The following is a 15,740-nucleotide window of genomic DNA, read 5'->3' as shown; positions in this document are numbered from 1 at the left end:
ACCCCCCCCACCCCCCCCCCCAAAAAAAAAACAATTTCGATTGGCGCCAAAAGTTTACTTGACAATCTTTTGACAAAAATTGGATTGGCGCCAAAATAGGAGAAGACGAGGGATGATGATAGTAAAGGGGGAAAAACAAATCTAAAGAAGGGATTCGAAAGAATGCAAGCTAAAATCAATTCTTTCTTCAAGCCCTCATCTTCATCTTCATCTTCTTCGTCTATTATCGCCGCCTCGGTAACATCAGACACAGACGATGGTTTAGCCGTCTGGGAGCAAAAGCGGAACTCCATCGTCAATACCTACCAGCGTCGATCTGCGATATCCGATAGGTATTGTTCAATCATCTTTTTGGGGGATTTGAATTCTCTCTCTAGGTTCTTCGAATTTTCTACATTTATTGGTGCTCTTCAGATTAACGGATTAGGGCTTTCTTAAGTTCGTCAAAGAATCGAAAATAAGCGATGGGCAATTCCTAATTTCTGCGTTATATTTCTTTCCCTTCGAGATTCCTACCTGTTTAGGTGCTAATAAGAGTGTCTCTTAATTTTGGGTCTCCAGAAGTGAAGCGCTTAAGAAAGTATCTTCTTCTTCTTCTTCTTCTGCACCTAAAGATCTGAAAAAGAAGCGGAATTATACCCAATTCCACTTAGAGTTGGGGCAATCTGATTTTCTTCTCAGACATTGCGCTGTGTGCGGAGTTAAGTATGCTCCTGGAGATGAAATAGATGAGAAGAACCATCAAGGTTTTCACAAGATCTTTATGAATGGAATCCCTTTTAAGGTTAGGATGCTCGTCACTGTGTATTGTTGGAAGACATACTGTATGTTTCTTTGATTATCATTGTAGAGGTTGTGTCATTCAAGTGCTGGCTTTTCAATTGGTCTCAGGGTTGGCAGAACGAGAGAGCCTTCACAATGCCCTTGGTCAACAAGAACCGCATCGTTGTGGTATCTGATAATGCTTCCCCTGCACACAGAAACAAGGTTCTCTTTTTATCAACCTGTTCAACTTGCGATGTTTATGTTACTGGTTCTCCTAAACGCTGTATCTTTTGTAATTTCAGGTGCAAGAGGTTGTGAAACTGATGGAGGTTGAGCTAGGTGAGGATTGGATTCTTCACCAACATTGTAAGGTATGAGCCTCGTCTTAACTGCCATTTTCGATTATATTCCATAGCTCAAACATACATTCTAGTACTTGATGTTGACTAAATTGAGCCAACTATGATCTGATACAAACATTATTGGGAATATTTGCTTTACTTTCCTCCAAATTAAAGGAGGATGCTTCAATTTACTGTGATTTTCCTTCCACGTCTGTGACTAGCACTGGGAAAGAGTTTGAGAAAATTCGTTTTGAGATATAGAAAGGAATTTCGTTGATTATCTCGTTCAGTAGATTCACAAGAAAGAGATATAGCCCAAATGTTGTGAATAGCCTCCATTTACTTTCTCAGTTGTTTCAAGGACTACCTTGTTATCTGTAGGTTTATCTATTCGTTTCCTCTCAGAGGATCTCTGGATGTCTAGTTGCAGAGCCAATTAAGGAAGCATTTAAGCTTATAGCTCCTCCTGATGATGAAAGACAGATAAAGAAAGAGAGCTCCTCCTCGCCTTCAACCTCCATTCAGTTTGGAAACATTGTGCTACAAAGAGAGGTATCGAAAAGATGTCGAGCTTCAGATGATAGATTAGATAATGGAGCACTTGTATGTGAAGAAGAAGCTAAACCAGCTATTTGTGGAATTAGAGCGATTTGGGTCTCACCTTCTAACAGAAGAAAAGGCATAGCCACACTGTTACTTGACACCACAAGGTAAAGAACTCGAGCCAAGCTCTTGAAACTATTCTCATACATCATGGTGACATTTCGTTTGTTTGCAAAAACGCAGGGAAAGCTTTTGCAACAATGGGTGTATGTTGGAGAAATCTCAGTTAGCCTTTTCACAACCAAGCTCCATGGGAAGATCTTTTGGATTTAATTATTTTGGAACTTCTTCATTCTTAGTTTACAAAGCTCCATAGGAAGATCTTCACAGCTGCACTTTTTGTCTGTCTTCTTTACATATTATCAAGTTTGTAAATATTGGCTCATAACAAACAAGAAGAACAACACATTCTTTTAGTTTTGTTGACCTCTCTTTACCTGCTTATTCACTCTTTAGGAAGTTCAGGTTGTTGACAAAAACAATTTATGGTAGCAGAGATCAGGGAGCCTATGCCACATGTTGGATTCTGCCTACATAATTAACAATGTGTATGATAAATTGAAACTACACAGTACACACCATTAACACCAAATTCAAGATCACTGACTGCTGATTTTTTTAAGTCAGTAGGTAAATCCAACAAGGTGTAATGTTTCTCAATCTCAGTCACAAAGACTGCTGACTTTTTTGAGCCAATGGGTAAAGAGTTTGTTTTATCTAATCTCAATCACACAGACTGATGAGTTTTATAAGCTCACGGTAACTATAACCAATCAACCCAAGTGTTATGCATCTTTCGTCTAAATGACTTAACGTCGAACCAAAGTGTTAGACGTGGTACTAAAGCCAATCCAACCAAGGTGTTATGTTTCACAATCTCAGTCACAAAGACTGCTGATTTTTTAAAGTGAGTGGGTAAATCCAACCAAGGTGTTATGTTTCCCAATCTAGTCACAAAGACCGCTGATTTTTGGAGCCAATGGGTAAAGGATTTGGTTTTTTTCCAATCTCAGTCAGACTAATGATTTTTATAAGCTCTCGGTAACTAAAACCAATCTAACCAGAGTGTTCTGCTTCTTTTGTCTAAAAGACTTAATATCCAACCAAAGTGTTATGCTTCTTTCGTCTAAATGATTTAACATCCAAACAAAGTGATAGTTGTGGGTACTAAAGCCAATCTAACCAAGGGTTATGTTTCACGATCTCAGTCACAAAGACTGGTGATCTTTTTAAGTCAGTGGGTATCCAACCAAGGTGTTATGTTTCCCAACCTCAGTCACAAAGACTGCTGATTTTTGGAGCCAGTGGGTAAAGGATTTGTTTTTCCTTCTAATCTCAGTCACACAGACTAATAATTTTCATAAGCTCTCGGTAAATAAAACCAATCCAACCAGAGTGTTCTGCTTCTTTTGTCTAAAAGACTTAATATCCAACCAAAGTGTTATGCTTCTTTCGTCTAAATGATTTAACATTCAACCAAAGTGATCGCTGTGGGTACTAAAGCCAATCCAACCAAGGTATTATGTTTCACAATCTCAGTCACAAAGACTGCTGAATTTTTTGGGCCGATAGGTAAAGGGTTTGTTTTTCTCCAATCTCTGTCACAGAGATGATGATTTTTATAAGCTCTAAAACCAATCTAACACAAGTGTTCTGCTTCTTCTGTCTAAATGACTTAACATCCAACCAAAGTGTTAGCCGTGGGTACTTAAGCCTATCCGACCGAAGTGTTATGTTTCTCAATCTCAGTCACAAAGACTAATGATTTTTTTTAAAAGCCAATGGGTAAAGGGTTTGTTATGTTTCACAATCTCAGTCACAAAGAACGATGATTTTTTTAAGCCAGTGGGTAAAAGATTTGTTTTTTCACAATCTCAGTCACACAGACTAATGATTTTTATTAGTTGTGGGTAACTAAAACCAATCCAAGCAAAGTGTTCTGCTTCTTTCGTCAAAAAGACTTAACATCCAACCAAAATGTTCTGCTTCTTTCGTCCAAATGACTTAACATCCAACCAAAGTTTTAGTCGTGGGTACAAAATCCAATACAACGAAGGTGTTATGTTTTCCAATCTCAGTCACAAAAACTGTTGAATTTTAAGTCAGTGGATAAATCCAGCCAAGGTCTTATGTTTCCCAATATCAGTCACATAGACTGCTGATTTTTTTGAGCCAATGGGTAAAAAGTTTGTTTTTTCACAATCTCAGTCACACAGACTGATGATTTTTACAAGCTTTGGGTAACTCGAACCAATCCAACCAAAGTGTTCTGCTTCTTTCTCTAAAAGACTTAACATCCAACCAAAGTGTTAGCGTGTCCAATTTAACCAACGCGTTATGTTTCCCAATCTCAGTCATAAAGACTGCTGATTTTTTTAAGTCAGTGGATAAATCCACCCAAGGTCTTATATTTCCCAATATCAGTCACAGAGACTGCTGATTTTTTTTGAGCTAGTGGGTAGAAGGTTTGTTTTTTTCACAATCTGAGTCACACAGACTGATGATTGTTATAAGCTTTGGATAACTAGAACCAATCCAACCAGCATCAGTCACACAGACTAATGACTTTTACAAGCCGTTAGGACCAATCCAACCACAGTGTTCTACTTCTTTCTCTAACAGACTTAACATCCAACCAAAGTATTAGCCGTGTCCAATTTAACCAACGCGTTATGATTCCCAATCTCAGTCACAAAGACTGACAATTTTTATATAAGCTGTGGGTAAAGGGGATTGTCTTTTCCCAATATCAGTCACAAAAACTGATAATTTTTATAAGCTGTGGGTAAAAGGGATCGTCTTTTCCCAATATCAGTCACAAAGACTGATAATTTTTATAAGCCGTGGGTAAAAAGGATTGTCTTTTCCTAATATCAGTCACAAAGACTGATAATTTTTATAAGCCGTGGGTAAAAGGGATTGTTCCAAATCCAAAAAGAAAAGACAACAATAAACCTTGGAACGCGGAGTCGCAATTCGTTTGGTTATGTGAATATCAATAAACCAAAAAGAATTAATCGAACTTGTAATTCAATTCATATAAACCTTGGAACGCGGAGTCGCAATTCGTTTGGTTATGTGAATATCAAAGCCGATTCAAAACAAAAAAACGAAAAACAAAAACAAAATACACACAAAACAACTAGGAATGAAATTTAGAAACCCAAAAAAAAAGAAAGAGAATTGGAGGATCTTACCGTGATCATAGCTACAAAGCTTCTTCTTCTACAAATTTTCTTGCGAGAGACTCGACTTCAAAACGATCGAGAGAAATATGCAAAACAGAGAAAGAAGAATGCAAAACAAAATTCAGAGAAAAGTTATGCCTCAATCTCACTGATAAACATCTTTTTATAACGCCAAGTTCCCTTATTTCCTTAACATCAGTAACTTTCCTTTTTCCTTTTTCCTTTTTCACTTTTTCCTTTTTTTTGTTCTTAACAACGGTAATTAACTTTTTTCTTCTTCTACTTTCCATTTATTTACTAAAGTGATTTTAAATTGGCCCAATTAAATTGATGGGCCGATTGATTACTCGGTCGCATAGTTTTTTTGTGCTTCGTTGTGTTTTTTTTTTGAAATATTATTAGAGAAAGTCAAATACTAATTAAAAAAGTTTCGGTGACCAAAAAAATAGATATTAACAATTTTTAATTTTTAATCGTATATGAACCAAAGTTCGCACTAGCAGTCCCAATCGAATTGTCACAACTTTTTTTTTTTTATCGTCATAAGCTATTAAGCTTTGCTTAATTTCGAGTAGTTCCTTCTAATCCATTTCGTTCAGTCATTTGAAAACTTTCGAATTTAAAATTTTTAGTCTATATATTTCATTAAGTTATTTTATATCAGACGATAAAAAAAAAACTTAGAAGTAGACAAAAAAACTCGTCACAAAATATTTATTTAAGGAAAGAAACCTTCTGTTTATATTAATTTAATATAAAAAATAGCTTCTTAGGAAAAAAAGAAAATTAGCATTAAAAAAATACTAGCTCTAATAATTTAATGTATTGAAAAGGTAAAAATGGTTTATGGGGATTGATTGAGAGAAGAGAGAGAGAGAAGGAGGCTTCCCCCTACCAACTGCGATACACTATCCCCACAAGCAAACCCCATCATCATCTTCTTCTTCTTCTTCTTCTTCTTCTTCTTCTTCCCACTTCCTTGTAACTTGTGTCGTCTCCTCTCAGGTCAGCTTCCGATTCATTTCTCCTTCGATTTCGCCTTTGCTTACTGTTTTTACTTTGATTTTGGATCCGTTTCTAATTTTCCCCTAGGGTTCTTCTTCTGCTCCCATAGGTTTTTAGATTATGCGATCGGGTTTGTTTGAATTTTTGAATCCGATTCTCATTTTATTTTCACTCTCTCTCCCTCTCTTTTGGGTTCTTCGTGTTTCGCCAGCAACTGAATCGTTTTCACCGAATTGGTTTATGAGTCTCCATATCGAATTGTCTATACATTTCTACCTATTTGCAGATTTGAGAATTTGGATGTTTGATCAGTCTCGTTTTACATGCATGTGCAGCTTCATCGACTGACAGATTCCCAAGAGGAAATGATTTGTTCCATCAATGGTTTCTGGTTTTCGTTGAGTCTCTGATTTGTAGAACCTAAGTTCCTGATAAGTTGGAAATAAGCTGCGGATCTTTGAGATTAAACAACAAAAGTTTGGCACTTCATGGCTCTGGAACATGTTTGTGAAAAGCGGCTTCAAGCAAAGACCTTCTGTGGCCAAGAGTTTCAGTTGACTATTAATTGGGATGATTTGACTTGTCCCATTTGTTTGGATTTCCCTCACAACGGTGTGCTTCTCCAGTGCTCCTCTTACGATAATGGTTGCCGTGCATTCGTTTGCAACACAGATCACCTTCACTCTAACTGTTTGGATCGTTTCATTAGCGCCTGTGGTACCGAATCACCTCCACCTCCTGATGAACCTCGGTCTAAGGTTTTAGAAGAGAGTTGCAAACCGGTGTGTCCACTCTGTAGAGGCGAAGTTACTGGCTGGCTTGTTGTTGAAGAAGCTCGTGTCCGTCTTGATGAGAAAAAACGTTGCTGTGAGGAAGAGAGATGTAGGTTTATGGGTACTTACTTGGAACTTCGCAATCATGCTCAGTCAGAGCATCCGGATTCTCGTCCCTCAGAAATTGATCCAGCACGAAAGCTTGACTGGGAAAATTTCCAGCAGTCTTCTGAAATAATCGACGTGTTGAGTACAATTCACTCAGAAGTTCCGAGAGGAGTGGTTTTAGGGGACTATGTGATCGAATATGGAGATGATGACACAGGAGATGAGTTTGAAGATGTTCCTAACAATGAAGGAAACTGGTGGACCTCCTGTATTCTGTATCAGATGTTTGACAATATAAGGAATGCCAGGAATCGAAGAAGATCAAGAATGAGTGAGAGCAGGAGAGGGAGCCGCCGCTCTAGTTATGATAACTCCAACTCTGATGACAGCTCAGTAGCATCCATAGAGTTCCCGGAGTATAGAGTAGATGAGATCGATGATGAGTTCATCAGCACCAGTGGAGCTAACAGAAGTAGCTCTATGCACCAAAGGTCAGAATCATCTATTGCTTTGCATCACTATTTTAGTATCATTGCGGCTGCAGAGATATATACATTCTTACTTTCATATTTTATGGTTTACATGCATTGATGTTAGAGGTTTTTAACAGAGAGCCAGGTTAATAGGTACCTTAGACCATCTCCATTAGAGATGCTTAATGCAATGCTTAACACATTGCTTATATTAATTGCATTATATTTAATGTAAAATGAACCACAAAACATAAGCTTTGTAGCTTAAATTAGCTTTATAAGCAAAAGCTAAGGGCCGCTGACGTGTCAAAATATTAGTGGGTGAGTGGAAAAATAGAAAAAAAAAAAAACATTTTCCTCATAATTTGGCACAAATCAATATTACAACTAGTCGCTTATTTCGTTTTTAATTTATATGATTTCATATATACTTTTATATCATGATCTAAATATTTTATAGTATGCAATAACTTGTTTTCTTTTATAAATTATAATAAATGTTTCTATTTGTTTCTATCCATTTTCAAAAATACCCATTTTCAAATATGAAAAATTACAAACTTTTATATAGTTGATAAGGTACATCAAGATCATCATTACTACTGGGAAACTAAATCCAAATATTTATAAGGTTTTAAAAGGTTCTAAACGGCATTTATAAGGTTTTTATAAGGTTTTTAAAAGGTTTACAAAGTTTTTATAAGGTTTTTAAATGATTTTTAAAAGGTTTTTAAAAGGTATTTATGAGATATATGTATAAATTTACACACATATAAAGATAGTTTGTGTCTATAAATATAAGCTTTCGCATATTTTTTTGATAAATTTCAAATTTTATAGTGACTTTTTGATAAAATTAGAAAAAGGGGTATTTTTAAAAAGTGGTATTGGAAAAGGGGTATTTTTGAAATTCTCCCAATTAAATTAATTTTTTGTTTTTAAGCACTTCATTAAGAGTTATACCATTGGAACACCAAATTTTTCAACATCAAGATAAAGTTGCTTATAAATTTATTTTTAAAAATTTAATGCAAAAAAATATGTAAGCACCTTCCAATGGTTAGCACCATTGGAGATGCTCTTATGGATTGAATAATGATGTATTAGCTTAGCAGGTCCCATTATTATGATATCTCTGGCATAGTGGCTTGGGGTATCGACCTGGTTTACTAGCTTTCTTGTGCTATATATATATATATATATGATAGTTACTTGAATAGACATTGCTAATGTCCATATTCTCTCTACTTTACAGTTCAAGAAGGCGTCGAACCCGCTTCTATGAAAATTAGGTATCAACTTTCTGTTTCTTTGCTTTTGGTTCTATCTTCTTGTGGATGTCTTATGTTTCTTTTCTTTCTTTCTCAGTCAGCTTGAAAATGAAGCGAAGCATATGACGCAGACCAACCTATACGTAGCCAGCGCTTCTTGGTTTTGGAGCCCTCTCTTCTTTTTCGTTCTACACATAAAATTTTATTGTAGGTTTGTCTTGTGACATTACTCGCAGTCGCAGCCTTTGTACAAAAACATAAAGCCTTTTTTGGATATTGTAGTACCCTTTGTCGTTGTCGCTTCTTTGTTTTACATGCATCTTTGAACAATGTAGATATTGAGAGACGTAATTCAGAAGTCAACGTTCGTGCAGCGACTGTAACATGTATACTATTTCGTGAACATAATTTGTTTAAAGCTTACTCTTATTGCCAAGTACACAACTTGGTCAAAGTACACAACTTGGTCAAAGTACATGGACTCCTCATAAAATCCAACACTAGAGAATAAGTGACACAAACTCAGAAACTAATATGGGACATTATTGGGCAAGTTCCTTATGACATTACTCTTCACTCCGATCTTGGTACGCATTGTCTCGCCTCTCTGGCTCATCTGCTTGCGCACTTTCATCCTCAATGTCTCCTCTTTTGTTGGTGCTGTCTTCAGACCCAGGCTCTTGTACCTGAAATTTACAATTTGTGGGAATAACCTTAGTCAGATAAACTAGCTTGACTATCTAGATTAGTAGAGTTGGAGGAGAAAAAACCTTGAAGATAAAGAGGCAATTATCTGGTTGCTGTTTTGAGAAGTTGGGGGTGGCTTCTGTCTGTAGTAACGTATGAATTCACGAGACCCGAGAGTTTTAGACGTTGTTGCGTTCTCAGATTTCTCTGTGATCACGAGCTCAGAACCACCAACAAGTTCTACAGTGTTGTCTGTTTCACCAGATACAACAATCTGCTTTCCAGCTTCATCAACATAGCTGCTCAAATTCAAAATTTAGGAGCATTAAGATTTGGCATCAAAAGAGGAACAGATGTGCAAACAAGATTAATCACAGGGATAGAAGAGATTTAAACCTGCTGCTGTAGTCATAGAACTCTTCTAGTTCAGCATCCTCATCTTCATCACCATCACCATAATGCAACTTGCAATGACTCTTTGCTTCCATATGCTTCCTTACAGCTTCTAAGCTGCTGAATGGACGGCATAGCTCATTGCAGTAGAGACACATGAAGTCTCTCTTGACCTGAGTGATGATGAAGCATGTAATAAGTAAACAGTAAAAGATTCAAAGCTTTACAAGTTACAACAATGAACTCTGACTAGTAAATTGATAAGTCTGAACCTTAAGACCAAGGTAGGTGAGAAGCCCTTGGGGATCCTTCAGATACTCAACATCAGGAATGAAAAAACCATGGTGCTTATGCATGTGAACCATACAGCTCTCTAAGGTCTTATGTTTTTTGTCACACATCAAACAACAGGTAGGATCCAGGTCGTACTTGTCTGCCTGATCATCATCCATATCCTCAGCAGATCCTGACTCATTAACATTCAACTTAGACAAAGAATCAGAAGCTTCTTCAGCAGCCAATTCCTCATCTGAATCAACCTCCACCCATTCAGCGTCACTATCATCATCAATGGAACCCCTGTGTTGAACACGACGAGGAAGTGGCCTGATTATGGCAACATCCTCCTCACCATTGGTTGTTGTCCCTTGTGAAACCCGCAAAACATGGCTCCGAGACTGAAGATGCTGCTCGTGAGCCTTGGAACTCCTGTAACCTTTACCACAGATTGCACAACTATAAAGCATAGGTGCTTCATTAGATTTATTTTTCTCCAGATCAAGAGCAGATTGTCTAGCCTCAAACAAAGCTTCTGTAACTCCAGGAACTCCAGCCACCTAAACCAGACACACATCAGCAATTCAAGATTCTACAACCTTATTTATATAAAAAAAATCATTTCGATTGTAAAATGGACAAGTATGTTTCTCAGATACTTTCATCTCATCGACGCAAATATCATCTCAAGATACAAATAGTCTTGAGTTCTGATTCAATTCAAATAAAAAGTATATATAGATATACCTTGCGCTTGAGATTGTAGCGGTGCCAATCAGACTTATAATGAAGGTTACGCTCTTCTTCGTCCTTGAACTCCATGTTACACGCGTTACATGTTAAACCCGGCATCGCTCTCAAATGTAATCTCAATCTCGATCCCTCGATCGACTCTTGAAACGTATAATCAGAGAATTCTTGTTCGATGGGTAAGGATTGTTTATATGTAAAGCGACGACGACGGCTCGTTGATTGATTTGTGCTTCTCTAAATATGCGTCGATTGATTGATTGCCATCAAAATGAAGAAGAAGGCGCCGATTTTAGATCCGATCGGGTCAGGAACTGACCCGATTCTATTATAGTTATAGCCCATTTGTACTTTGATTGGCCCATTAGTATTTTTTTTCTGTCGGAGTGGCCCATTATACTTGTGGGTAAGATTATACTAACTGATTACACTGGAATAAATGTACCACTCGGTGCAAAAAAAAACACTAGGAATAATTTAAACTTTTAAAAATTAACTAGTTATGACTTGATTAATTGTAATTCGTTCGACCATGGTTTTATTTTTCTTTCAAATATAATAATTATTTTATTTTATTGTGTAAAATATGAAAAGAGAATATACATAACACAAGATTTTTTTTTTGTCATCCTATATAACACATGATTATTATACTACAATTGGAAAAACTTTTCTGTGATCTGAAATGTTTTTTTTTTGTGTGTCTAATTTTATTTTAGTGGAGACCAATTTTAACCGTAATCCTGTAATATAGGAAACTAACCCTTCGCACCCGCAATTTATTTGAAAAAAAAACAATGAAAAAACAAAAAGAAAAAAATAAAAACAAGAAGACGACAAATAACGAAAAATTACCCATTCTCCTCAACACTTCATTGTTTCCTTCAACGAACTTCTTCTCCCTCCTCATCCCTCTTTCACCATGGATTCTGTCTCCGGTTACGCCGGAGCACGTCAGCCTCGATCCGGGGGAAAAATTGTTCGACCTCGACGCACCGCCGCCTTCAGGACGCCGTATGACCGCCCTGTTCCGAGATCCCGAGATCCTCCTCAGCAAAACCCTAGTTGGATCTCCAGGCTTGTTTACAAACCTGCCAGCGTAATTGCCTCCGGCGCCGGTAAATTCATTTCTTCTGTCGTTTTCTCCGAATCATCCTCTTCTTCCTCTGAGGGCGATGACTCCTCTTCAGGTATGTTGAATTAAATTGGGTTTATGTTGGATAAATTTGAATTTTTTTTGTTTGAATCTGAAACCTACCGTTTCATTTGAAATGTGAATTTGGTTTAAAGCCTTCTCATTTTTTCTTTCCTTTAATATGTTGGACTTTATAGCAGTTAAGTATTGGTGAAGTACTATTTAGTTAGGTTACTTCTATTAGCTTTAAGCTTCATACTAATTCTAAATATTTTAACCTCCCATACAATGTGGTCTGGGATTGAGAAAACCGGCCAGCTTTGTGTCTTCTTCTTTTAAAGTATGGATTTTTATATGTTCTCTTCCTTGTTTGCAGATATTGATGGTGATGAGGATATTGAGAAGAACATTACCAATGTTACTGACGAGGTACTACTAACCACCTCATTCTTATTAATATGCCATTAATAGTTTTATGATATTTGTTTGAATTCATTGTTCACATAATAGATTCTATATCACTGCCTTGGTCGATTTTGGTGTTGCTAAAATTTTATCATAATTTCTGCGCCTTTTTTGAGTATGCCTATGAGGTGCATTTTGATCCCAATTATGTAGGAGTAAAGTTAATAAAGCAAATACTTTCTCAATGGGTGTTTTGATGGAAACATGAGTTCAGTTTATGTGGAGTGATCTGATGTCTTCTTTTGTGAATAGGACCTTGTGAATGCGCAGCAACCAACTATCCAACGACTCAGTTCTAAGCGTGTAATTGAGCAGCTTCTCATGCAAGAAACATTTGCAAGGTAGCAGCATAAGTAGCAGCATCTTCCGCCTGTCTTATTTTTTACATCTCTTAGCTTAAAAGAACTTTGCGATATTTGTTTAGCTACTAAATCTATGCTGATCTTGTATCCAACTAAGTCATTGCTGTGTATATTGTTTCAGGGAAGAGGGTGATAGATTGATAGATATTATCAATGCTAGGGTTGTAGATCATCCCAGTGTCCCCACTGCGGTTGAGGGGAGGCATAATGATAATGAATTGACAAGTGGTAAGTAACTGATCTTAGACTATGCATGCAGACCAGATTAGTTTATGTGACAACCTCTTTTCTGTTATTTCAAGACGAGAATGTGGGGGAAATGTCCAATACAGCTGTTATGGAAGCAAAAAAATGGTTGGAGGAGAAGAAATCAGGATCAAGTTCAAAGTATAAAGTAAGTTCTGGAAAGTTTCTTTTTAACTGTTTCATATTGCTGCAGCCTGCAGGTGTGTCCTTGTTTTTAATATCTCGTCTCTGTGCTCTGAGCCATTGTTATCTATTATACTATAAGACAGCTTCCGCTTGTGTAAAGTTCATTGTGTGATTTGATTGTTCTATGCTATTCTATCTAATCTGCAACATAGAGTTCTCTTGCGAAAGTAGGTTGTTCAGTATTTTGAGTATGGCCATTTGCTGAAATTAATTTTGAAATGTCCTGATTAGAGAATACCTTTTTGTACGCTTAAAATGCAAAAGAACCATATTGTTTCTCTTTCTTTAGGACCAGGACCACTATCTCACTAGATTTAACTTCTGATAGCTTCTCTTCACAGTATTCCGCCATTTGTGTTTCTTTTCCATAGTGCTTTAATTGATGATCACCATCTCAGCCATTAGTTAAATCTCCAGGCAACTGAAGATGGTGCTGGATCGCCTGTGGATGTGGCCAAGTCATATATGCGAGCTCGTCTGCCTTGGGGATCTCCGGCTGCGAATAATTCAGAGTTTCGATCACCATCATCAGCAGGAATGCAACGGACACCCTTTCCTTATAGTGCTGGAAACTTTTCCTCGTCTAAGGTTAGAACTTTAAGTTTCCAATATATAGATGCAGCAGTGCATAAGTTGTTTCATCTTTGCTTTATGATATAAAAATCTTGTTTGACTTATATTGTTTATGTTAGTCAATCACAAGGCATTTGTGGGACACTGCTTTTCCTAAGGCAAAGTTGCATACCATTATATTCATCTAATGGCGTCCTCAAATTTACCCATATTCATTCTCTAATTTACCTATATTCAATAGCTCTGACTTTTGATACCAAAATGCAGCTGAGAAGGAAATCTGGTTCTAATAAGTCATGGAATATTCAAGATGAAATTCGCAAAGTCAGAGCTAAAGCAACAGAGGAAATGCTTAGAAGTCCTAGTAGTGTAGCCAATTTGGAACCTAAACCCAGCTCCTATGCTTTAGCGACTGATATGCTAAAAGGAAATCCTGCGTCTTTGAATTCCGTTGGACCTGATCAAGGTGTTTATTCTTCTCTTTATTCACACGTGGAATAGGTTTTTTCAGTATTAGACATGAGATGAAGTTGAAAGTATTTTCCATGCGGGTTACATGTGTAGCTCATCTTTTTGTTTCTTCAGCTCTACAGAATGAACAAAGCGGGGTTTTACCAAATTCAACCATACCTACCTCTGAACAAAATCAGGTATTAAGCACTCCTAACACTATGTGTCTCTATTTCAAGATGAAACTTGCACGTCTAATCTTTTTTTTCCCTTCTGTGTTTTGCTTGAGTGAAGACTATGGGAGCTAATCTAGGGGCTGAAGAGGCAGGAGTTTTACACACTAGATCTAGTCAGTTTCTGTCTTAATCTTTTCTTTCTATTCACTCTCTCATCTTTGATTTTCTTACTCAGTCTCATGGATTTAATGTTTTCTACCTAGATGAAGTTGGTTTGTATGAGACATTTTTCTCCACACAAGGAGGCAAGCCATCTGTAGATGTCCTCAATGCTCAAGATGATGATTTTATCCAACCTAGATCGACTATTGGAGACACGACAAATGGTATACATTAGACTTCTAAACTCCTTAGAAATTCTTTGCTTTTGGATGAATTTTAGTTGGGGTTCTCTTACTTTACTTGTGCGCCTGTTACTGCAGCTGTCTTGGCTCTTGGGGCAACTTTGGATCCAACTGGGAACTTTTGCATCCCAAAAGATGTGTTTGAAACAGCGAAAGAAGCTGATGATACAGGCGCATCACATCCTGCTTCTAACGGTTTCCCATCTTCATCACCTAGGTAACGCAACCTAATACTTCTTTTTCAAGTTTTGAATCTTTGACTTTTTATAAATCCAAATAACAATATTAATATATTAATAAAATCTCTCTAGGCCTTTGGTTTAGGATATTTGATTGAATCAGAGAATATAGAAACAGCTCTTTCTCTGTATGGCTAGTTTGACGTTTGATGACATTATTGCCTACTAAGCAAAGACCTACTTTTTCAGTCTAGTGGCTATGGAAGGTCAACCAAAACCCAAACCACCAGAAGAAACCGAGGCTTCGCAGCCTATAGCTGAAATTCATGGTGATGATATGACAGAAGGGAATGGCTCGGATGGTGCAGTTAACAACGAAAACAATGACAGCGACTCAAGTGCCTCACACAACAGTTCAAGCACGCATGAAGAAGAGTGGCTCCCGGGAGACCAGTCTCTACCAAACTCAAACTCGGCAAGTAGCAGTCCGGGTACTACCAAGGTCTTGGCATACAGCAGAAGAGGAAGAGGCCGTGGTAGAGGAAGAGGTCGAGGAGGTCGAGGCAAAGGACGGGCCAAACCGACTCTGTAAGATGAGCTGTACACAATAACCCGATGCAGTAGGAGAGTATTATGAGGTAGGATTATGTGACATCTCTTATAGATTTTAATCTCAACTCTGTTTGTGTTTGGTCTCGTTGGTCACTTCATTATCATTTAGGTTTTCTTGTAGTATTATGAGTTAGGAGGATTTGTCTTCTCGAGTTATGTGGTATTCTGTCTGTTTTTTCTTCTTCATTTGACTGAATCTCCACTGTTTATGATGTAAGTTTGAAGCTTGGTTTCTTTCCAGCTGACGAAGCCTTGTAGTTTGCAGTTTCCAATCCATGTTGAACTCTTTTTTTTTTCATTGTTCAATGCCAAATTT

The 15,740-nt window shown here is 37.3% G+C and overlaps 4 protein-coding genes and 1 long non-coding RNA gene across 7 annotated transcripts; 3 read left to right on the top strand and 2 right to left on the bottom strand.

Annotated features, from left to right (window-relative positions):
* The first annotated feature begins 131 nt into the window (after positions 1-131).
* On the top strand, positions 132-2,144 carry LOC17879715 (protein CHROMOSOME TRANSMISSION FIDELITY 7). Its single transcript, XM_006284003.2, has 6 exons — positions 132-332; positions 562-784; positions 892-987; positions 1,068-1,136; positions 1,491-1,819; positions 1,896-2,144. Exons 1-6 carry the CDS (start codon positions 163-165, stop codon positions 2,026-2,028), a joined length of 1,020 nt encoding a protein of 339 aa, XP_006284065.1. The 5' UTR covers positions 132-162; the 3' UTR covers positions 2,029-2,144.
* Positions 1,366-5,026, bottom strand: LOC111829297. Of its 2 annotated transcripts, XR_002832775.1 has the most exons (4): positions 4,910-5,026; positions 2,150-2,242; positions 1,771-2,059; positions 1,366-1,649 (listed from the first exon to the last, which is right to left on the bottom strand). It is a non-coding gene; the product is annotated as an uncharacterized LOC111829297 (long non-coding RNA). The 2 variants fall into 2 exon arrangements; XR_002832774.1 differs by having other exon boundaries at positions 2,150-5,026.
* Positions 5,027-5,786: 760 nt separating this feature from the next.
* LOC17878744 lies at positions 5,787-8,903 on the top strand. The gene is made up of 4 exons (XM_023778301.1): positions 5,787-5,905; positions 6,241-7,277; positions 8,515-8,551; positions 8,628-8,903. Exons 2-3 carry the CDS (start codon positions 6,394-6,396, stop codon positions 8,549-8,551), a joined length of 921 nt encoding a protein of 306 aa, XP_023634069.1. The 5' UTR covers positions 5,787-5,905; positions 6,241-6,393; the 3' UTR covers positions 8,628-8,903.
* Positions 8,904-8,938: 35 nt separating this feature from the next.
* On the bottom strand, positions 8,939-10,878 carry LOC17878592 (cytoplasmic 60S subunit biogenesis factor REI1 homolog 1). Its single transcript, XM_006283791.2, has 5 exons — positions 10,634-10,878; positions 9,883-10,446; positions 9,614-9,783; positions 9,301-9,516; positions 8,939-9,216 (listed from the first exon to the last, which is right to left on the bottom strand). Exons 1-5 carry the CDS (start codon positions 10,736-10,738, stop codon positions 9,060-9,062), a joined length of 1,212 nt encoding a protein of 403 aa, XP_006283853.1. The 5' UTR covers positions 10,739-10,878; the 3' UTR covers positions 8,939-9,059.
* Positions 10,879-11,371: 493 nt separating this feature from the next.
* On the top strand, positions 11,372-15,722 carry LOC17879086 (protein KAKU4). 2 transcript variants are annotated; one of them, XM_023779583.1, is made up of 12 exons: positions 11,372-11,826; positions 12,148-12,200; positions 12,489-12,577; positions 12,720-12,826; positions 12,901-12,992; positions 13,448-13,618; positions 13,871-14,069; positions 14,189-14,253; positions 14,348-14,402; positions 14,493-14,615; positions 14,712-14,850; positions 15,067-15,232. In XM_023779583.1, the coding sequence occupies exons 1-12, from the start codon at positions 11,559-11,561 to the stop codon at positions 15,131-15,133; spliced, it is 1,428 nt and encodes a 475-aa protein (XP_023635351.1). In that variant the 5' UTR covers positions 11,372-11,558; the 3' UTR covers positions 15,134-15,232. The 2 variants fall into 2 exon arrangements, with proteins under 2 accessions (XP_023635351.1, XP_006285518.1); XM_006285456.2 differs by having other exon boundaries at positions 11,382-11,826; positions 15,062-15,722.
* The last annotated feature ends 18 nt before the right edge of the window (positions 15,723-15,740 follow it).

The sequence above is a fragment of the Capsella rubella genome, unplaced genomic scaffold, assembly GCF_000375325.1.
Source record: "Capsella rubella cultivar Monte Gargano unplaced genomic scaffold, Caprub1_0 scaffold_7, whole genome shotgun sequence".
NCBI lineage: Eukaryota > Viridiplantae > Streptophyta > Magnoliopsida > Brassicales > Brassicaceae > Capsella > Capsella rubella.
The sequence above is the reverse complement of the archived record's forward strand: the minus strand, read 5'-3'. Positions and strand labels throughout refer to the sequence as shown.

Bases quoted from the DNA above. Each gene is read 5' to 3' on its own strand.
- LOC17878744 (XM_023778301.1), top strand. From the start codon at position 6,394: ATGGCTCTGGAACATGTTTGTGAAAAGCGGCTTCAAGCAAAGACCTTC. The intron at 7,278-8,514 runs GTCAGAATCATC...TCTACTTTACAG, and splicing joins AGTAGCTCTATGCACCAAAG to TTCAAGAAGGCGTCGAACCC.
- LOC17879086 (XM_006285456.2), top strand. From the start codon at position 11,559: ATGGATTCTGTCTCCGGTTACGCCGGAGCACGTCAGCCTCGATCCGGG. The intron at 11,827-12,147 runs GTATGTTGAATT...CCTTGTTTGCAG, and splicing joins GGGCGATGACTCCTCTTCAG to ATATTGATGGTGATGAGGAT. The intron at 12,201-12,488 runs GTACTACTAACC...TTTTGTGAATAG, and splicing joins TTACCAATGTTACTGACGAG to GACCTTGTGAATGCGCAGCA.
- LOC17878592 (XM_006283791.2), bottom strand. From the start codon at position 10,738: ATGCCGGGTTTAACATGTAACGCGTGTAACATGGAGTTCAAGGACGAA. The intron at 9,784-9,882 runs GTTCAGACTTAT...ATCATCACTCAG, and splicing joins TCACCTACCTTGGTCTTAAG to GTCAAGAGAGACTTCATGTG. The intron at 9,517-9,613 runs GTTTAAATCTCT...GAATTTGAGCAG, and splicing joins TTCTATGACTACAGCAGCAG to CTATGTTGATGAAGCTGGAA.
- LOC17879715 (XM_006284003.2), top strand. From the start codon at position 163: ATGCAAGCTAAAATCAATTCTTTCTTCAAGCCCTCATCTTCATCTTCA. The intron at 988-1,067 runs GTTCTCTTTTTA...TTGTAATTTCAG, and splicing joins CCCCTGCACACAGAAACAAG to GTGCAAGAGGTTGTGAAACT. The intron at 1,137-1,490 runs GTATGAGCCTCG...TGTTATCTGTAG, and splicing joins TTCTTCACCAACATTGTAAG to GTTTATCTATTCGTTTCCTC.